The sequence below is a fragment of the Arvicola amphibius genome, chromosome 10 (genome assembly GCF_903992535.2).
Source record: "Arvicola amphibius chromosome 10, mArvAmp1.2, whole genome shotgun sequence".
NCBI classification, from domain to species: Eukaryota; Metazoa; Chordata; class Mammalia; order Rodentia; family Cricetidae; genus Arvicola; species Arvicola amphibius.
In genome coordinates, this window is record NC_052056.1 from 108,270,297 (window position 1) to 108,292,922 (window position 22,626).

A 22,626-nucleotide genomic window follows, 5' to 3' on the forward strand; every position below is an offset into this window, starting at 1 on the left:
GCAGACCATGTTACCCTTCCCTGCTGTGGACGGTCAGGCTCCTCTCGGCAGGGTCTCCCTTTGTTCTCTACAGCCTGGGTGCCAACAGTAAAGACAGCACAGTCTTTCATGCCTTAATTATGGTGAGAAAGGTTTCTATAAGTTTTGCTGGTAACAATACTTGAGTAATTAGAAATGCAACCAGGCTCAGTGAGTTCACTTTGGAAGGATGTGGCCTTATATAGAAGGGGCAGTGGCAAACAGCATCCTATAGCAGAAATGCCAGTCTTGGGCTCAAAGTAGGGGTCATTATATCCCTGGAAATGGGGCTGGTGGAGGGCTTTGCTTTGTTCTGCCACCTTCTGCCTCTTGCCTTTCAATAGCGCTTAGGTCTGACAGATCTATGCTCAGGGAAACTACGGAAAAAAATAGGTGTGAAATGGGGAATTAACTTTGGCGAGGGTCTTTACATGGTGGAGAAGGGTCCTATGGTTTTTAACCACAGAGAAAGAGAGACCATATTAAAAGAGGCTGTGGCAAATCATGGAACCCACAAATGCTGAAACAGCGAAAGTACGGAAGCCCCGGTGGGTCTGTATTTCTGTGACACAGGCCCCTAGAAGTACACGAAATGTCTTCGGCGGGGCCACTCAAGGGACAGGCAGGTACTCTTGTGTCCTGTGAGTTCCCGTCCGATGAGGAAAAACCTGACTGAGGAGATGGTTATGGGGATGACACAGGCTCCCAGACAAAGAGCTCCCTGAGGATAGGGACCGCATAGCTCCTGGTTGAGCTCTCAGTGGCCCAGGAGTACCTGCGGAGAGAGAGAATGAGTAGCAACAGTTCGCGTCAGAAGATGTGCTGTTATTTACAAAATGACATATGTGCCGTGCGTGAACGAACTCATCTTCAACGGCACTCAGACTTGAGCCCTGGAAGGTAGGCAAGGCTGCTTCACAGGTGAGGTCACACGGCTGGAGGTGGGAGAGGAGGTATCACGTTGAGACTGCCCTTCCAAAAGGCCTGAGATATGAATAAGGATCAACTGGATACCTGTGGTTTCTCTATCCTAATCCTATATCCCTGGTAGACATGTTTTTTGCCTAAATTTCCCAACACCAGCATTATATCGTGCTGTTTTAAACTCATAAGACAATTACATCACTGGGTTAAACAGGGGGTAGGCTGGCAAGTGGGTGAATCCACACGTAGACTTTGCTACAGATCGCGCATTGTAGCATTATTGTGCCCAATACAGTTTCTGGTCATTTGGATTAGATTGTAACTTTATGGCCCTGGGTCTTCGGGAAATGTGTTCAAACATTGCCTCTGCTTCATGAGAGCCTTGTTTCTATTGAACTTTCATGGCCTGATTGTAAATCGATGATTTCTTCAGATCTTCAAACTGTCATGTTGAGGAGATCTAAAGATTCACTCACTCAATAAAAATGGTTTGAGACTGCAGGATGTGGAGAACTTGCAACAATTAAAACGCATGCTCCTGCACCAAGGAGTGTCCTATTTTAACTGTGTCTACGTCGTGCGCGAGGGATTCTCTCCGTGCAAGTTGTTTTCCTCCAAAAAGTCCCATGATCATAGCTTTTCAGGACACTGGTAGAGCCTAACTCCTGGGCAGAGCTGCGAAGCTAAGGCGAAACAAGGGAGCTATCCTATCCTAGCAACTGTTGCTATGCGGGGGCGTGGCGTCGATGCGAGCGGGGACGCCCTTGCGGCCCCTTCCCCTCACCTGCACGAACTACATTTCCCATGATGCTCGGAGAGGGCTCCGTTGTGACGAAGGAAACGGGAGCGGACAGGGAGGGGGGTACAGGGTGGGGGCGCTATTCCCAAGTCGGCTCTTGGGCTCCGGCAGCCTACACAGCCGCCATGTTGGGCTGAGGCGATGACAGGAGGAGGCCAGGGCGTGTGGGATTGAGAAGTGGAGGAGGAGGCGGAGAGTCAGGGCTCTGAGAGGGAGCTGTTCCCTAGCTGAGGGAGGAGCCCCCGGAAGACGCCGCGGAAGGCAGCAGAGCGGAGGCGGCCAGAGCCCGGACGCGATGCAGCCCCAGCCGCGCAGCTGCGCTGAGGCGCCCGCGGCCTGAGCCCCCCGGCGCTGCGCTCGGCTCGACTCGGCCCGGTTCGGCTCGGCTCGGCTCGGCTGCCGGCGAAGTCGATGCCCTTGAGCGCGGCTGCGCGCGGCCCGGTTGTGCGGCCCCGCGGCGCGCGCTGAGCCTCTCGGCGGCCCCGGCCGCCCTCAACCCGGCGCTCGATGTGTAGCCACATAGTTATCTGTACACTTCGTCGCCGGGCTTTAATGAGGACCTGAGTCGCGAGCGCGTGTGAATCACCGCCTGGGCCCGGGAAGGAGGACGGCGCATTTAACCCCCTCCCACCCCGCTCCATGTCCGTGTGTCACTCGGCTCGGTCCACCTGGCGCGGCGGGTCCCGGCGCTGCCACTGCTGCTGACGATCGACTCCCCTCGCGCCTCTCGTCCCAGAACCTCTTGGACTCCCACGTAACTTCTACTTTTTGTTGTTTTTTTTTTTTTGTTTTCCCCTCCTTTTTGGAAAAGCTCAGCGACAGACCGATCAGAACTGTGAAGGGTCTTGATTTCCCGTAGCTCCAGCACTTCTGCTCTTTTTTTTCTTGTTTGTTTTTTTTTTTTTTTTTGTTTGTTTTCTGCGTAAACCTCTGGGCCACTCTCAAAAGGCAAGATGTCCAGTCATGTCCCGGCGGATATGGTAAGTGAACGATAAGTTCTGACGTTCGGATTGCATTGTGGTTTCGAATCTGATTTAATCCGAAAACGACACCGGCGTCGGGGCGAAGTTCCTGAGGTCGGGGGTGGGGGTTTTACGGCACTGGTGTCAAAGCCACCCCGCTTAGCTTGGAGAAGTTGGCACTTCTGGCCCCCTCCCCCTCATTTTTTTATTTTTTATTTATTATTATTTTTAGGAAACATTGGGTTTTGGTGTGGTTTTGCTTTTTTTTTTTTTTTTTTTTTTTTTTTTTTTTTTTTTTTTTTAAACCACAGGGAGTCACTGGCTCGGTTGTTTTCTAAGTCGCCGGAGGCAGGGAAATGCAGCTGGTAGCGAAGGAAATTCGTCTCCGGTTGCTAGAAGGCTCTTTAGGCTTGGATTTAAACGTCTCGGGGAAATATCAGGGCCAGTGTGGGCAGAGCCGGGGACGGGCGCCGTGCTGGATGTCTAGGGCAGGAGGAGGCGATCTCGCTCAGTGACAGACACAATCATTGGGGCAGTGGTGCACACCTGCTACGTTTCAGGGACCGAGGAGCACCTCTTTGGGAAAGTCTTGCAGTGAGCCCTTAGAAAGCTCTGGCCGAACAGTCTGGCCACCCGAGCTATTTAGGATGTTTTTCGAGTTCAGGCTGATCGCATAAAGGACCCCTTTTTATATAGATATCCCAAGGTTTCTTGGTAACAGATATTTAGCAGGGTTGCATTTTAGGGTTTTTTTTGTTTGTTTGTTTGTTTAAGCCAATGAAACATGCTTCTGGAGCCTGGATCACTGGGCGTCGAGAACTGGAAACAAAGTGTTCTTGTTTATTGAGGCTTTCCCCTTCAGTTTCTAAAGGTTAGGGGTGTGAGTGTGCTGACCGACAGTTACTTTGTAGCCCTTCGGTGCTGAGGGGTGGGTTTGTGGGAGTGTGGAATGACACTTTGCAGTCCCCAGGGCATTTAACAGGGAGGTGAATAATCCTGTTCATGAAAGAATTGAAGTTAATGTAATCATGCCCACTTATGTCAAGTTGACATTTAAATGTATGTGTATTAAGTGCAAAACCAAAATTGAACTTTGCTAATGATTACATTTTTAAAATGTCAAATATTTCTATGGGGGTGGGGAGACCTCTTTTACACGTCTTTAAAAGAAAAGGGACCCTAAACTGTATTTTGACCTTGGCTTAAAGACTTTTTGTTTGTTTGATTTTCCACCTAATACCCTATTCTAGTGCAAAGGAACCACTGGGTCTGTCTCCTGGGCGGCCTCACCGCACTCAGCCTTCGCTTCCGGGAGTCTTTAAACTCCGGCTCTGTCCTTTTAGCTGTTCTTCCTTCTTGACGTGCACGGAGGGAAGTCAATGGTCTCTTGCCTGCTAGAGTGGCTGCCACGGTTCCCTTTACACTGTTCTCAAAGTTGCCTGGAGAGGTCTCTGCACCGAACTGCAAATGCTATTTCCCCTGTTGGATGAGTGATCTGTGGGCTCATAGCCTCCGGCAAAGATCTGCTCTTTGTAAAGCCTCCATTTTACATCATCAACACAGTGCTGGCTACACCCACCTGAGTGCCATTTATTCTGTCAGAGAAGTTGTAATGAAATAGATTTGTGTCGTTAAAGCAGTGCCACTACTTTCTTTAGGCCCAGTGACTTAAAAAAAAAAAAAAAAAGCGGGGCGTACAGCATCTGGCACACATTGAGGTGATTTGGGGGAACGCTTTCTTTGAAGGTTGGAAGCTGTGTTGGGACTGGGGGACTGAAGTAGGGGCATGGTTTTATTAATAGCTGCAATTACAAACTATAACTACTTGTCTGTTCGAGATTGTGTGTTAAGGCCCTGATGACTCAGTGGTGCTTTAAGATCCCTGATTAAAGGTGATATGCAAGGGCAAAGCAGTATTATGTAATAAACATAGCATGCCTGATGATGCTCTTCAGAGGTAGCCTGCCGCTGTGCAGACTTCCAGGCTCTAAATGGGTTTTGTGTCTCCCGTTCGTCTTGCTGGAGATATGATTGTGAAGACCTTTTAAACCTCCATCTTACATTACTTCATTTTTACTTTTCCCTCAGAAGTGTCTTTGATTGAAAGTTCCTAGCCTCCCCAACTGGTATGTATGTATGTATGTATGTATGTATGTGATATTAAATACTGGCTTGAAGTTGTTGATTTAGTGTTTCATAGTTAAACTCCCCATGCCAATAACTGACAATTTGAGTTTGCATTAGTGACTTAAAGTGAGGACAGTTTACCACTTTTCAATTTGAAAGCCATCTCTTTACTCCCACAGATACTCCCACAAAGTAACATTTCCTTGCAAACTTACTCTAAATTGACTAGGACAGGAGCTGTCACAGAGCTCTGAACTTGAAACTTGCCAGTGCAGCATCGCCTTTCTATTAGGTGCTGTAATGTGAACCTTTCAAGTGTTGACAGCTTCTCAGTGCTACAAGAAACAAATGTTCTTCTGTTCCTTTACATCTTAATGGTGCTGTCAGCCCTAGGTACATCCTGCCCAGGAAGTGTGGTGGAGCCCCCATGTTAGAACCCCTGCTCTGTTTCATCTGCAGTAATTCCTTCCAGACAGATGATAATTGCTAAATCAATTGACAATTGGGTAGTCTTCTTATGGCTATCATTGTGACTCATTTTGCAACCCATATATTAACACCAGTTCAGATTTTGTAAATAGAATTGTCATTTAAAATTTGCTTTTAAATATTAAGTACGTTTTTGTTTTACTATAGAAACATTTTTATAATCCAAATTTAGAAGAACAAAGTGCCTCTTTAATGAGTACATTTGTTGCACCTTCCATAAAATAATTTGCAAGGAATCACCATTCTGGAGTACACACACACATACTGCGTGTGCACACGTGCACGTTCTAGAAACAAGTGTATTTACAGGAAATGCTGTTTTTTCTTGTCAATAATGATAAAGTTGGGAGTAGTTTACTAATATCTTAGTGTAGCAACCTCTCTGTGGGAAAAAAAGCTGAAAATATTGGAACAGAATTTCATTAGACTGCATCTTATTTAAATGGTAATTCCCCTTATGTTTTTAAAAACTAAGTTCAGTTTGTGGTCTTCCTTGAGCATTAGCCATTATTTATGTTTATGTAGTGACGTGAGCTGCCCCACAAAAAGACATTTACTGTGAAGAGAGGAATGGGGAAGGGATCAGGTGAAGGTGATAACCTCACTCTGGACTGGGAAATGTCTCAGCACGTATGCACATGTACGTAAAAATGTTTCTTCACTTGCAAGACTACTTAGGACTTTGAACTAGAATTATACTTTATTACTTTATGACATCTGTTACATCAAAAACTATCTGCAAACCATCAGTGAGCTGGGTGTGGCAGGCGCTGCCCTTAGTGCAGTGGTCTGGAGGTGAGGCCAGGCAGATCCTATGAGTTCGAGGCCAGCCTGGTCTACATAGTGAGTTTTAGGCCTATGAAGGCTACAATGAGACCCTGTCTCAAAAGCAGAAAGAAAAAGAAACTATCTGCAAAAGAAATTGTATGAGGACAGTGATCTCAGACTGAATCTAACTGCTTGCTAGGTTGATGACAGTTACTGATCAACAGATTGTAGTTTGGGGACAAAGATACCATGACAGTTTTGTCAGTACTTTTCATGTGTTTAATAGAATAATTTAATTGTAATGCTTGTTTTATTTCTTTTATTCACGAAAGAAATATTTTTGGAGCCCTCTAGTGGTCAGGAAATAACTAAAATAAGTTTTCCTTCACTGTGAACTTTGATCAGTTTCCTAAGTTAAAGTGAAATGACTGTGAGGAGGAGCCATGCCTAGAACAAGATCCTGAGAACAGAATTGACTATGGGAAAAGTATCTGAGATAAAATGTCAGACTCTCTCCTGCTTACGGTTCCTTTATTGTTTTCTTTCTCCTGCCACATATAGTGATTTTTTCGATTGAAGGTGAAAGCGACTCAAGCCCAGGAGTCAAATGAGTACAGCTCGCGAGTCCACAGCGTGACTTGATGATAGCGCAGTGAGCAGCATCTCTCTGTGGAGTGCTTCTCTCGGGGTTTACTTGACTGATTCCCAGCTTTTGAGTTGAAATGGATTTTGGTTCATTCTAGGTCCAAGTGGACTTTTCTTTCTCTAAATCATGTCTTTGGAGCTTGTGCTTTTACTTGGTCAGGTGTGGGGACAAGTGTCTTAGATTGTTATGTCTTCCTTGATTTCTAAATCAGATTGGTGTTTAAAACTTTCTGACTCATGGAGTGGTACAGTTTGTTGCCTAGAGAAAAGGAAAAGCATTCTACACCTACTAGTAGATCAGAAGTTTATTGTCTGCTGTGACTAGCACTTTGAATGTGGAAAGCACACTGTTAAATATTAAAGCTTGGATGTCCTTACATTAGTGATAAATGGTGTTGGCCCTTCTAGTCTTCATAATGTGGAGCACATGTGCTTTGGTTTTCAGGTTCATTTTAAAGAGGGGAGGGTCTCGAGACAGGGTTTCTCTGTCTCCTTGACTGTCCTGGAACTCACTGTAGAACAGGGTGCCACCAAGTCACGGAAGCCTACCTCTGCCCCGTAAGTGTTGGGATCAAAGGTGTACCACTGCCACTGGGCTATCAAGTTCTTTTCTTTGGGAGAAGAAATTGAAGTGACCTCAATTCATAATAATGCAGTCAGGCACCCTAGATTGGTGATTTTCCCCCCACTTAGTGAAGGTTGTGTTTTGAAACAGCCAGTGCGATCCTTTTGAGTTGCTGCTTGAATAAAATAGGATGTCATGTACTTTCGTTGTTTTGACTTTTTGAGTCAAGTACTGGCTATGTTGCCCTGGCTGGCTTTACAGTAGTAATCCTCCTGCCTCAGTCTTAGTGCTGTGATTATAATGTGGGCCACAAGCTTGTCTAGCTGAGTTTTGATGGCTTACAGCCAACATTTGAATGCTGTCACTTGTGTTCCGAGTTTGCTGCAGACTCTGTAATTGCCAACTTCTGTATGCAAATGTGAGGCCCTGAGCTTTCTGCCCGTTTTGGATCACTGCTTTATAAAGTGAAGTGAGGCAAGTCAGTCAAGGTCTGAGGCTAAAACGATTAGAACTTGCTGTCCATCTGGATATCTTCTGCCCCACAGTGTAGGTAAGCTTTCCACCTTCCTTCCTCTCTGCTCTCTAGATTAACTGTGAATGGAGTTTGCTGAGGAAAGTATAGGAACTCTTGGATGAGGAGGCCAGTAGGTGCACTATGAAGTGCAGCTGCTCAGAGGGTTTTGTGACTGATCACTACGGCATCTAGTTAATAGAACTGCTGTTGACTTAGTGTTTGAATGACGCAGAGCTTTACTTTCAAAGACTTTGAATCCAAAGTGAGAAAGTCTTACTGCTCTGAAGAATCCAGTGCTGTAGAGAGAACATTCCAAGAGCCTGTATGCTAAAAGGCCTTCTCTGCAAAGAACTCCAGTGAATTTTGACTCATCAGAAGCAAAAGGCAAAACTAGTTTGCAGAAATATAGACTGTCAGGAAAAATGAAATTTTACTAACAATTGCATTAGATAGCTGACTTCTAAGATAAAGTTGGTAACAGCATGGAGACTATGGTGACTTTGTGAGCTAGTAAGTGATGTGCTCTGCTCCTGATCTATGCCTCTTTGTGAGCTAGGGTTTTCATTTTGCCTTAGGACAGCTCTTAACATGTCATCCCAGCCAAAGGGAGGCTGAGGCAGGACAATCACAAATTTGAGCCCATCCTATCTATGTAGCTGTTACTTTCCCTTGATCTCATAACAATCTTAAGCTGTTGGATACTTGTTGTTTACTGAGAGGATTCTTAGTATTTTCATGGTAGCGTATCATTTACAGAGACACGGCATAGACATTCGTAGAGAAATTGTTTGTGCCCACCTGGAAAAGACCACCAGAGATAACATGTAATGAAAGAACTTAGGGTTTGCCTTTGCAGCAAGGACACTGCTTAAGGAACTACAGTCTCTGGAAGAGGGGAGGGACCTGGGCTGTCAGTGCCTGGGGACTCTCACTCAGTACTAGAAGAGAGTAGGGTTGACCATCACGATGCAGGAAGTGGAGGGAGGTTACTAACTGGGTCTTTCAGCATCCTGCTCCAATGGCAGGGAGTAAGGAGGCTGGGGAGACAGTGTTGAAAGTAGGGATCACATCTGGAGGAGACTGCTAGTCATTTTGAGTTGTAGTGTGGCCTTAGAAAACCTCACTGTCTGTTGCTCTTCTGCCTCTTCGTCCTCCAAACTTGCAGTGGGATTATCAACAGAGTTCGTGCTACTTTCTTACACCCTGGGATCAGAGAGGACAAGAAACTTGAGGTCTCATAGCTAGGAGCACTGAGTCTCGATGGGAATTTGGGTCTGATGGCATCAAAATGGACTTTCTGTGCCTTCCCTACCCGGGCAGATACTGCTGAGCTCCTCGGGCACTTTTCCTTCTGACACCTGATTCCTTCCCAGACCGCGCTTCGGATCACTGCTGTTGTTTAGAGTTGAGATGAATTCTGTGTTGTGCAGCATGCTTGGTGACTTTGGGGTTGGCATGAGTTTTTGTTGTTGTTTTTCGAGGACAGGTTTCTCTGTAGCTTTGGAGCCTGTCCTGGAACTAGCTCTTGTAGACCAGGCTGGCCTCGAACTCACACAGATCCGCCTGCCTCTGCCTCCCAAGTGCTGGGATTAAATGTGAGTCAACACCGCTGGGCAGGGTTGACTTGATTTTTGAGCAGCCTGCTGCATCGCTAATTGCTGGACTTGGAGCTTATTTTAAGTATGTTGGCACCTTGAGTCTTATGTTCACATTTGTTACATGGTAGAACTCTTCCTGTATGGTTGCCTGTTGGAATGCTTCATGTATGTAGCACATAGGTTGACATGTGAAGAGCTAAGTGCTACCGAGCCTTTTTCTTCTATCTTCATGCTATATAGTCTCTTATCTACAATGTGGACTGTCTGTTGACTGAGTCAAGCCTACTAGCATTTTTGTGTGGTCTCTCTTCTCTAGGCAGTATTCCATGACTGGATTTTCTTTTTGTAATGACTAGCTTTTGAGGAGAAAATGTTCTTCCTGGTGAAGAAAACTGTTGAAGTTTGGCATTATATTTCAATTTAGTGCTTAATTTAGGCAACACTTCACTATGTCTAGACAAAATGTTCTTATGATATGTTTAATTTCTTTAATAGAGAAGTAAATATTGTCTTAGAAATACTCTTTTTTCATGCAGTCATATTTTATAAACATCATCCATACCAATAAGGATTGAACCATACTGTAATTTTAAACTGATTCTAATAGATGCCAGTTTTTTTTAACTGATTGTATATTCGCAAACCTCACTTTGTTCCATTTCCTGTGGCTGTAAGACTAGAGAACACATGCATGCTGAGGAAGAGGAGGAGAATGGAAGGAGTGGGGAGAGGACCTAGTCCCTTTTTGAAGTCCCCACTTCTCCCAGTGCCCCATTAGTGGATGGAGTTCCTATCCTTGGCTCTTCAGGACACGTTGAGATCACAGCAGGAATTTAAAAGCTGTGGGAAGCGGTAGTATAAGGGCTGTTCCCAAACATGTCTCCTGTCTTGTGAGTAATCCTTAAAATAAAGTTCTTAGGAATGTAGTTACTGTGCCAAAAGACAAGCTAATTTATTGAGTCATTGATGGAGAGGGTACCAATTTCATAATTAAAAAAAATTTTCTAGGCTTCCAGATGATTCTGGCCATTTCACTATGCCTTCTCTCTTCTCACTTCCCTTTGGTTTTTTGTTTTAGACCAGATCTCCAAAGTGTCTGAATAGCCCAGACTCGATCTCCTTGGTTCAGCCTCCTGGGTGCTGGTATTAGAGAGACATGTGCCACCATGACTAGCTGTATTCTCTTTAAAAATACTTTATTTTCAGATTTATTTGTTTTATGTGTGTGTGTATGTACTTGAGGTTACAAGAAGACATTGGATCCCCTGGAACTGGATGTACTGATAGTTATGAATCTGATAGCTGGGAACGGAACCTGGCAAAGTGCTCTTAACTGCTGAGCCATCTCTTCAGCCTCACATCCATCACATCAAATGTTTACAACTTTGTTCATGGAAAAGGTTGATTATCAGTTTTAATGTCTTATGAAAAATCTTTGGGAGATCGAAGTGTCAAGGTTATATTTACCTCATAAGGTGATCTGGGAAATGTTTCTGATTTTTTTTTGGAAGAATTTGTGGGTATTGATTTTATTTCATCTGTAAATGTTCCAAGAAATTCAGCGGAAGGGCCATCTGGGGTTTTCTCTGGAGATTACTGTCCTGTTTCTTCAGCATATGCAGGTCTCTTAGTGTATCAGGTTTTGCTTTTTCAGGGTTCTGACCGTTCACCTCAATTCCACCTCACCTTGAATTTTTTTCAGTATTCTGGTCATTTTGATGACTCCTGCTCTTAAAATCTATTGCTTACTAGTAACTTGTGTTTCCTTATCTTGGTGATTTCAGGAAGCCAATTTAAAGTTCATTTTCTGCTAGTTTCTGTTTGATCTTTTCCCTTCTCCTTTAACAGAATTTACCTTGTTATTCTTAGTCAGTCATTCATTACCAGCCAGTCCCATTTTAGTACATACATTTGTTTATGTAGGAAATCTCTCTCTAAATACAAATTTAGCTAGATCACACAAGTTCAGTCTCTATTCTTTTTATTATTCTTTAATCAAAGTGTATTTAAATTTCAAAAAATAAGTCAGTATGCTTTAAGATTTCCACACTGATGTTTCTGTTGACCTATGAGTTACCTAGAAATGTGTTACATAGCATTTTAACATTGGCAACTTTCTATCTATGTTTTGTTTTTGACACCATGTTTAATGCTGTTATTACCTGGAGCCATTTGTCCTATGATTTCACAGAATGATCATTTGTTGAGGTCTACCTGCTTTGTAGTTTTTGGAACCTGGGTATGATGTACCATAAATATCAACTAAGTCAAATTTATTAATCATGTGTAATCTATTTTATCTGTAAATATACAGATTTTTTTGCTTTGTGATTTTGGGGTTCACACTCTGTAGCTTGCTATTGACTCCCCCCTCAACATTCAGTTGAAAGAAGTACATTACAGTTTCCAGGTTTTATTGACTGTATGCTCTCTCAATCCTCAGACCTTGTCTTGTGCCTGTGAGACTGGGTTATTGGCTGAGAATGCATTCATGGGTGTTCCATTTTCCTGTTGGAGCAGTCTACTTACAGCCTTTGCCATCTTTCCACTTTTATCCTTGGCCTCTACAACTTTCTTTGGCCTTGAAATAAATCTGAATATCATCACCCAGTGGGCTCTCTCTGTTCTAGTGTGATAACTACTAGCGCCTTCTCTGGGTTGGTTTTCCACTCCCACCGTCAGTCCTTCCTATTTCTTGCTTTTTTTGTGTGTGTAAAGTACTTTTCGTTCTCTAGTGTGTCTATCATCAGTTCAATCCTCTTACTGTCTTCACTGCTTACTCCGAAGATGACCATGTTCTTTGCCTTACTGGGACTGGGCTAAAGTTACTGTCTTCAATCCTAGATAATCGAAGGACTTTACTACATCTTAGTCCAGTCTATTCCTCTTTAATTCTTTGCTTTATTTTAAACCCAAAGACGTTGTTGTTGAAATAATAGTAACAGTGGCAATAGCAGTGATGCTGTTGTTTAGAAAGTCAGTACTTAAATTATTCCAGCAATTATACTCTGGGATCTTCATTTTTTTTTCTATGTTTTGCTACATTTGCACATGGGTGATTTTGCTTTCACTTAAAGAAGTCCTTTCAGTGTTGGTTGTATTGTACAAGTCTCCTCTGTGTCTGGCAAACAGTGCATCTTCTTTCATCTTTAAATTTAGGCTCTGTAACAGAGTACCCTCAGCGTAGTCCTAATGCATGTGGCCTGCCTGTGTGCCTCTCATCCCTTTTGTGGCTAGTGTTTCTCTTTGCTGCCTTTGAGATTATTATTTGTCTTTTGTTTTCAGGCTTTATGATCTGTGTAGCGCTGTTTCTGGTAGTTATTTGGCAGTTTGTAGATACCTTCCTTGAGTTTGCCTGTGGCTTGCTACCTTTTGTCACTTGGAAATTTTCCTAGTGTGTGCTCTCCTTTAGTTTTTGAGACAGTCTTTTTGTGTAGCTTTAGGTAGACTTAAATCCATGAGCCACCTGTCTCAGCTGAGTGCCACGTTTATAGGCCTACATTAAGTAATACTAAGTATATTAAGTCTTCTTTCCCCTTTAGACTTGCGTTATATGAATATTGGGTCCTTTCACTGTTTTCATTGTCTCTCCCCCCCACCCCATGTCAATTTGGATATTTTCTGCCAATCTGTCTTATGGTTCATTTATCTTCTCTTTCCAGTACCCAGTTACTCAGTTTTGTATGTGCAGTCCTAAAGCACATGTGGGTTCAGTTTCTCATGATGAGCTCATGTTTTCTTGGGTGCATTACTTGTTGTTATGAAACGTTTCTATGTTCTTCTTTTAATTATCTGTTTGTTTTTCCTTGGATTTTGATGAAAAATTATAGAAAATCTGAATAACAGTCTATTTCTCCAGGTAGGGTCTTATATTCTCACCTAGCAGTTAGAGACACAGTCTCAAGTGCATACATCTGTGACTGATACATGACATGTGGCCAAATTTAGCTTCTTCTGATATCCTCTCTTCTGGTGTGTGGCCCTATTAAGGTCTCAGTTAAAGTTTGGTGTATTTACCTCTTCTTAGTAAAGTCTGAATTTCAAGTATAGTGAGTGAGGCTAGGTGAGAGCCCTTCTTAGCTCACTCGTCCTTCCTTCCTTCTTTCCTTCCTTCCCTTCCTTCCATCCCTTCCTCCCTCCCTCTCTCCTTTCCTTCCTTTCTTTCCTTCTTTCCTTACTTCTTTTTTTTTCCTTTCAATTTTTTTGAGACAGGATTTCTCTGTGTAGTCATGACTATCCTCACTCTGTAGACCAGTCTGTTCTTGAACTCACAGATATCCACCTGCCTCTGCCCCCCAAGTGCTGGGGTTAAAGGTATGGGCCACTAACCATGGGGTCATCTATTTCTGCCTACTTTGGTAGTACAGAATCCCAGATCTTATATTTGTGGGCCAGTAAAATGGATTACGCTCCCTCTGGGGCCTTTCCTAATCATTGGCAAAGGTCTGGAGACGATGGCATCTTCCCATGCCTTTGTGCCTGCCTTCTCTGTCTCTCTGTCTCTCTGTCTCTCTGTCTCTCTGTCTCTCTGTCTCTCTGTCTCTCTCTCTCTCTCTCTCTCTGTGTGTGTGTGTGTGTGTGTGTGTGTGTGTGTATGTGTGTGTGTTCAAAGAGCCAGATTATTGGTGATAGTGATGGTCACAGAATGTTGTAGTTTTCAGTGGAAAGTTAGGTATGATATCACTGGTCCCTTATAGCCAGTCTTCACTGTTTCTTCTGCCAGTCCTTTAAAGTTTTGTTGTGTGTCCGGCTTTGTTTGTTACTAATATAAAGTGATCTCATTTTCTTCCTCATTAATTTGGCAGCAACATATTTAGATGCCACTGTGCTGGGTAGAGCCTATCAGTGATTGGAGCCAATTATTTTCCTCCAAGTCTCTTAAATCAATTCTCTTATGTTGTTCTTACCACCTTTAACCTCCAGGAGACTTCTTTCTGTTATTATATACCTTGCATCATTTCTCTAGGTTTTCTTTTTGAAAGCCTCATTATCTGCTGTTTTGCTTGACAATGACTGGTCTTCATTCACTGGCTAATAGGACTAGGCTCCCTGCCAGGGAAGCATTCAGGTTTAGGCATTTGGGGTTATAGTCCTGTCTCATGTCCTGCGGTTTCCCTGCTTGTCCACAAATCTTGCCCTTTGCTGTTCTGCTTTTCTTTCTTTTCTTTTTTTTATTTCTCTTTCCTCCTTGTAGTCTATTCTTTCCTTTCTGCCTAAAATGTGCCTCTCCTCCTTTGCAGTGTTAGTTTGTCTATAGTGTGACCAGGCATCAGTCACTTAGTACGTCATATGTTGTGAACTGTAATCCAACAGAGACAGTCGGTCAAGGCTGTCTCCTTGGAGCTGTCTCCTCGGAGAGAGAAGAAAAACACCAGAGTGGCAGGATCGTTTTTCCCCTCAGTATAAAGCGCCCGAGGGACAGAACGAACATTCTGCCCAGATATTGGCATCTCTGGTTCTGTTGGTTCAGGGGTATATATGTAGAGAGCAGTAACAGCATCACTTGTTGTGGAAGCCTGCATGAACAAAGTCCAGCCTGCAGGATGAAGGCAGGATCAGGAGTTGATAAAGGATGAGGATGGTGCTCATTGCTCTAGAAGTCAGAGTAGGTACCACAAACGATTGCTCTCAATACAGCTACCTTTATTCTAGCAATTGTAAATATTGCTGTTTGCCCATTAGACAGAGTGTACATATGCACTTTAAGGACAAAGATGCTTACCTTTCTGTACCCTGCCTGTGCCTACCATAGTACTGTTAATCCAGAGATTTGAAGAGAAAGACCACCAACCTAAATTATCATCTTCAAATTAAAACAAGCAACTAATTAAGCAAGCTTTTTTATTCCTGTACAAGGGCTGTTTTCCCCTAAGGCAGGGTTCGGGAGGTCAACATTGGATGTGTGGGAAACAAGGCTTTTTATAGCTCAGGAGTTGGGGGTTTCCAATTGGAGGATTTGGTGGGCAAAATAGGTGGGGTTACAGGAGCAGAACATAAGCATAACAGTTAGTTACAACCACCTCTTGCAAGGTGGTCATAGCAAGGTAGTCATAACCTTTTGAAACTAAGGTCACAAGATGGCCATTACAACTTTTGAAACAAAGACATGATTGCTATTCCTGGAATAGGTAGTACAGAATTATTTGTAGTTAAGGTTACAGGTGGGATAGTGTTCAATCCTTGAGAAACAGGTTTAATCATAAACAGGGGTGGACCTAGTTTGTCTTGATGTCTTTCAAGATGGAGGCAGACTGGTTTATCAGTACCTAGCACAGTGAATACTCAGAAATACTGACTAGCCCTGTCACTAGTTGCCTGAGACCGTTGATCACTTGTCGTTTGGCTAGTGTCGTGGAGGACTGTATTTAGTTAGAGTGGAAATAGGAACATGTAGCTGCTGGCTTCTTTGTTGGACAGGGTAGTAATGTGATTTACACAATTAGCCTTCTCAATGAAGTGAGTGGGCGTCTGACTTTTAAAGTGTTTTTAAGTGTGTGTGTGTGTGTGTGTGTGTGTGTTCGTGTTCTGTGTCACAAAGTTGGGTATTCCATTGTTCTCTGTGGTCAATTTAGTGGCGTAAGGGAGACTCTGTGATGCAGTTGCTGTAATCACATCCATGTCTTGTTAACAGGGTAAGGAAATGGTAAACGTTTCATAGCTTTTTGCTACAGATCCTTTTCAGATCTACATCTCCTTCACATTACTTTCAGCAATTAAATACATATAATTCAGTGAGCAGGTATTGCTGGGCCAGCAAGCACTAGTCTAAGTGGTTTATACATGTTAAGTTTCCTACAGTTCTCTGAGATAACATTACCCTATTTTACAGGCAAGGAAACTGAAAAGAGGTTTTTAAGCAACTTGCTGCTGTGTGATGAAGCCAGGATTGAAACCCAAGCATTGTTTCCAGAACTTGGTAGGACTCAAGGAAGGTGTACTGAACTATCTATTACGATCAGATAGGCAGCATTAAGCTGGGAGTAGTGCTGTCAGCTCTGGCATCTGAGCAAGGAGGACAAGAGCTGAACACTGGGCTGCAGGACATAGTAAGCCCTGTCTGGGAGAAGGAAACCCAAAAAGCAGAGGCAGTGCTCATGTAACACAGAAATGGAACAGCTTCAAGGCTCAGCCTGGGGTCTTTAGCGTGTGGTCAAGTCCACTGCACACGGGACTGTTTTCAGTGCTGTTCATTGTTAAGGCTTTAGGACAACGAGCCAAGAATAGAGTAGAAAATAGCTCACAAGAAAAAAGTTACACATATTTTTAAATATTAAATGCAGTTTCCAGTAATAGGAATCATGAGTGAAAAGCTCATGGTTGCAAAGACTGTGGAACATCTGATCTACTGTAAAGTGGCTGAGGGTCTCTCCCTGAGACTGTTGATCCTCGTGTACCTCATTGTAGGTTACTGACATACTACGGTCACTAGGAACTTTATTAGAACTCCCCCCACAAAGCAAAAAAGCAGGCTGTGTTAGTGCTGTGAGTTAAATAAGAGACCTTGTTAGACTTTATCTAAACATTGGAGACAGAACCTTTTGGGGTTCTTGAAAGACTGACATTTACTTTGTAGTTCTCTATAGAAAAGTTTGGGAGTGGGATGTCCTTGAGTTATCTCCTGTGACAGGTCTCAGATCTTGCTGTCTGTTCCTTGACATTGATGAAGATTGATTATTTGATTATTAATTCTTTGAGTGAAAGCACATCCTTGGGTTCTTTCTGAATAATTTCTAATTTGCCAATATAATTCTTTTCTAACTTTTTTTTTTTTTCAAAAAATGGTGGCCTTTTTGGTGGAAGAATGGTTTTGAAAACTGTGCATAAAAAGAAAGCTAACAAAATGTATGATTATGTAACTATGTTATAGTTATTTTTAAAACATCTATAATTCCTTGAAAAACCAAAAATATAATTCCCTAATCACGCCTTAAAATCATGAACATTAATATTATCAAGAATTTAGATACAAAGCTTATATAGTCACACTTTCTTTTAGCAATTTGAAATGAAGGCTCTGAAAAGTGAAATATTTGAGAATGTCTTTGAGTGGCTTTTGTTTAGGGAACATTGGAAAAGGGGGAGCCTTACAGAGGAAATTTCCAGTTCTTAGGTTTGTATTTAAGTCTGCTGTCTGAGTATGCAAACTGTTACATACTGTTAGTGTTGATCACAAAAATATTTGTTCCATACGTGTTGTATGAAATAAGGACTTTTAAAAGATGGTAACTTTAACAGTTACAGAAATGCGTCATTGTTGAGAAATAGCTCTTGGCCATAGAAATATTCTTAAAATGATTGATTGGCTTTATTTGAGAACTCATTAGGCCTCTGCCATTTTATTGGCAGGAAAAGGAAGGAAGCATACAGTGTTTATACTCTGGTCAAGTGACCTAACCCTCTTTTTTCTCTGCTCTGTAAGAGACTAGCTGTTTCTTAAATAATTGATGTGAAGTATCTCTGAATTCCTGTGGTTTGAAGCTTTATAGATATTAACTTTCTCTTCCTGACTGAAAAGGATGTGTGTGATAGTATCCTTTCCCTCAGTTTAAATTTAGATGTCTTGATCGTGAAGAAGAAAGCCTGTGAGGGGCGATCTGGTCTTGTTCTCTTACTTTCCTTGCTTGCCCAGCTAAGTGGTGGTGTAGTGCAGCTTCTGGGGAGTGCATTTGCATATAAGATGTGCTATCCTGGGGACTCGAAATGAGGGCCTCAGCTACGGTTTCTGAATGAACCACAATAATTTGCTAAACTGGCAGCTGTGGAGGAGGAATTGAACACATGTAATATACAATTCATTCATATATGTATGTGTGGATTTGTATTTAAATATTTCATTAAACAAACTTGATTCTAGTATTGATCTTCTGATGATGTAACTTTAAAAAAGCATCTATAATTATGCTCTACTATAAGGCTTGGGGTACAGATTACATTTTTTAAAATAATTGAAAAATCAGCCCCGTAGCATTGGTTGGGCTTTTGTGTTTGGGGAATCATAGCAAGCAGCCAATAAAACTTGAGTTCTACGTCTTAGAAGACAGGCTAGATGATTCCAGTTTACAGCAATCTCTGCTCTCCAGCAGCAAAACACAGATTCTTGTAACCAGAGTTATAAAATACACTCCTAGACGTTTTCAGAGGTTAACATGGAGTATCCTTTTCCCTTTTCCTTTTGACGTATTTGCTGGTAGTTTAGACAATTAAAAATTCAGCCCATCTCAAGGACTTTGCAGTTTCCTGACAGATAGCTTCTGTGAGAGTGGTTGTTTCCCAAGATAAGTACTCCACAGGTCATGCTGTTTTCCCAACCTCGACAGCATCCCCAAGGCCAAGATAGCGTGAGGAGAAGAAAGGGACTATACACAAAATAGCATAGAAGTAACACTAAAATTCTTTGCTATTGCAGTGTTTACAGAAGGGCCACAGTTCAAATGATTTCATTCATATTTCATTTACATGTCGTTTAGTCTAAGTCAACCCTGCTGACAGTAGGGGGAGGAAATCCAAAAAAAAAAAAAACTTGGCAGGGTTCCCAGCACAGCATCCTCAAAGTGTAGTGGAAATGTCTTAAGTGTCTACCTGGTAAGGACTGGAGTCATCATTGCATAATAAATGATGTCCGTGATGACTCCTCACACAAAAATGGTAACTATGGGAGGATGCTGAAATTACCTACATTATAAATGTGTGTAGATTATCAAACTTGAGGTAGCCCTGGAAAGGAAGGTAAGTCCCTTCCTTTACTGCAGGAAGGAGGGGCTTCTAAGATGTCTTTGGTAGTTTTCTCTTTGGACTGTAACCTGCTTCGCCAGAGTTGTTCAATATTTGGGGAACCCATCTGAAGCCTCCATGTGGGTTTATTTATGTGCAATCTGAGAAGTACACCAAGAATTCCTCCAGATGTTTGTACCCCACAAATGTTACTAGCTGCTGTTTGTGGTTGTAGACTGAGAAAACAGCCTGTGTTTGGGGCTAAAGTGGCCTTTAGATGAACAAAAGTAAAACGAGGCTTTTTGTTTTCTAATTGCACATTGTGAATATTGTTTGGCTTCTGGAGCTTTCAAATTTACTTTTTTCAGGATGTTAACACATTTAATGTCAGAAAGCATGAACTTGGGTACAGGAATTTTTGTGTTAGCATCTTGACTCTATAGTAGATTCATGGCCATTTTAAATGCTTGTGTTTGTCTTATAGCATTCCATCTATAGGATCTCAGAAGTCTGCAGTAGGTTGATTCATCAGGAGCGTTTCCCTCCTTGCCTTCTCTCTCAGCAGCTCCTAAAGAGGAGTCTCCCTTGATCCCTTTTCCTGGGGGTCTGCTGTGCAGTGTGCTACAGTTGACACAGCCCTTATCCTGGGGGTCTGCTGTGCAGTGTGCCACGGTTGACAGCTCTGTTTGGTTCTTAGTCACACTGGAGCAACATTGCAATTGCTCCTGAGCTTAGGGATGGGCCACACCATGTCATCTGGGAGCTAATAATAATGTTCTTTAAATATTTATTCAACATGTATTTAATGGAAGAGGAAGAAATTGATTTTCTTTTAATAACATTTCTATGCAGAAGCAGATGCCTTCCTGAGTCGTTCCTACCTACCAGTGTGGGCCAGTTCTCTAAAACAGGCAAGACAGCTCACAAGACATGACAGCTTTTTTTCCCCTGAAGTAGACATTAACATTGGGTAATAAAATGTATTCTGTAAAGACTGTTTTATTCTGTCTTGGGACTTTGTGTGACTGCCAGCACATGTGCCCAGTTACTACCAGCAGTGCTGCACTGTCCATCATAAAGCTTTCTGTGCAGACAGCAGCCCCTCAAGCCTACTTCACCAAATTTAGGCCATTGCCACAGGGCCTGGCGACGCAGGTGTAGCTCATGAATGTGTCATTCTTGAGTCCTGAGCCTGGTGCAGTGCTTCAGAGAGGATGTGCTCATTCGTGTTCGACTGACTATAAACTATCTTGATCTTTTCTCCTCTGCCCGTGTGCAGTATTTGGCCTGGCACCTCAGAAATGAAATTATCATTGTTTTTCATGATGCACCTGCTGTGTCTCTCGCTGTGTAGAAAATGGTCTCTTTAGGTGAACAACAGGGATTTCTGGTTTATTTTTAGCATTTTTACATTACTGCCATGAATTTCTTTTCTAGATTAAGCTTGCTGTCTGGTAAAATATATTTGTTTTTCTTGATAAAAATCTGTAAGTGAATACAATTTTAGGTAAACACTAAAATACGTAACTGTTGACAAACTTCATTGCTTGTAATATTTGAGGAACTAGGTCACAAAACCTGTAGCAAAATTACATATTCTACTTTTAGAAACATTATAAATGGGACCTCAAAGGTACTATTTTCCCTTAGAGTAGGCCAGTTACTCAGAATAGAAGTTAATCTTCTAGAACACATAGCTACTTTTATAATTCTGAACCTCATTTCATTAGATACTCAGAGAAGTGTCACTAATTCTGTGATGTCTTTTTCCTCTGCTGCTTTCCTCAGGATTCAGAAGGTGGCTCCAATTCACCTCCCCAAGCACACAGGCACTGCGCTGACTGAAGGCTCCTTTATTCTCATTTGAAACAGTGAATTAAAAAATAGCAACTTGATTTAGTGACTACAACTTTTTATGTTTTATCAAAATGTACTTGCCTTTGGCTTACATTGGTTTTTAGTATTTATTCAGATTTTGGTTCCTACTGACAGTAATTTGCTTCTTTGTTTAAAAAAACATATGTGAATTCCCACAAGTTGCTACTGTTGTCTGTTTCCCCAGATGTGCCAAGTACCTTCCTTTCCTAACTTGAAGTCTTCATGGCCTGCAGTATGGTGTTGTACAGTCGCAACTGCCTTCCTTTTCTGACCTTAGAGTTGCCTGAACAAAGGCTTTGTCCAGCTGCTCCCAAGTACCCTCTTCTAGAAGGCTGTGGTTTCCATTGGATCGCTGTGCGTGGTTGTCTGGCTAAAGGCTTGCCTTCCCTGCCACGTGGCCACACAGCATCCACAGTGAATGTGTTGACGGAGGCCTGTGGCTGCTTCTCATTCCGTGTTGCCAGTGTGTCTGTGACAGATGCTACAAAGAACTCCTGAATGGATGATGAATACTTACATTATTTTGAAGACAAATTGATACTGAGTTAAATATGCTGTGTTTTAGTGTTCTTTAGGTAACTGGAATTTTTTTTCAGTGCTGTGAATTGAACACATGCTAGGGAGTGTTCCACACTAACTGTGTCCCAGGCCCTAAAGAAATCTCTTTCCAATTAACTTTTCTGATAGAAAAAAAGATAACTCGTAGCTTGCAGTTTACATCTAGACGTAACTGGGGGTTGGAGCCACTGCTTCCTGCATAATCCAAATACAACTATTTGGTGAGTGGCCTACAAGCTGAGGAGTGAGGGGTGTGGCGTCCTGTGGGCTGACACTCATACAGATGTGTGCAGTAGGACGGTGGGACAGTAGCCACACATTGAGTGTTTAACTGGTCTTTTTCCATCTTAGGGGCCAGTGAGGTCTTAGTGGCTAAGGATGCTTGCCACCACATCTGATGACTTTCGTTTGATCTCTAGGACCCATATGGTAGAAGGAGAACCAACTCCTGAAAGTTCTCTTCTAACCTCCATTTGTACCCTGACATATATGTGCCCTCACATATGCAAAAACATAAATAAGATGTAATTTCTTCAAATTCCTAAGGACTTTGGGAGGTGATTTTAATGGTATAGAGTAAATCATTAATGATTGCCTTGTAAATTGGCATTACATAAATGGCCTTGCAGCACTATACTGTGATCATGGCAGGCATGACTATTAATCACAACTTGTTTACACTGACCCAGGATGGCTTCAGGATCCAATCCTTAATGGAGTAGTTTGTTGTGTTGCTTTTCTGGAAGCTATTATAAGTCAGTAGGAATTGGCAGAGTGTTGAACCCTGTTTTCCAGCCTGGCATTAGGTATTTTCTGAGTCTTTTCCGTTTTGAAAAAGAATGCAAAGGTTAATGAGTCAATCAGTCATTATTTATACATGAAAACTGTCATTAGTGGAATTGTTTTTCTCTACAGCAGTTTATCCATTGGATACCATGTATATAATTTGCTGATATAGGTATGTTTTGAAAGCCCGTAGTTTCTCAAATCTTTACTCTTATACACATATGCAAAATTATAGTGTGTGTGTGTGTGTGTGTGTGTGTGTGTGTGTGTGTGTGCAGGTACAA

At 42.4% G+C, this 22,626-nt stretch overlaps 1 protein-coding gene across 1 annotated transcript in view; it reads left to right on the forward strand.

Annotated features, from left to right (window-relative positions):
- The first annotated feature begins 2,602 nt into the window (after nt 1–2,602).
- Ubl3 (ubiquitin like 3) overlaps nt 2,603–22,626 on the forward strand; it is a 43,565-nt gene continuing 23,541 nt past the window's right edge. The window contains exon 1 of the mRNA XM_038345915.2: nt 2,603–2,721. Within this exon, the coding sequence (XP_038201843.1) occupies nt 2,695–2,721 (27 nt within the window). The 5' untranslated portion in view covers nt 2,603–2,694. The remainder of the gene's footprint in view (nt 2,722–22,626) is intronic.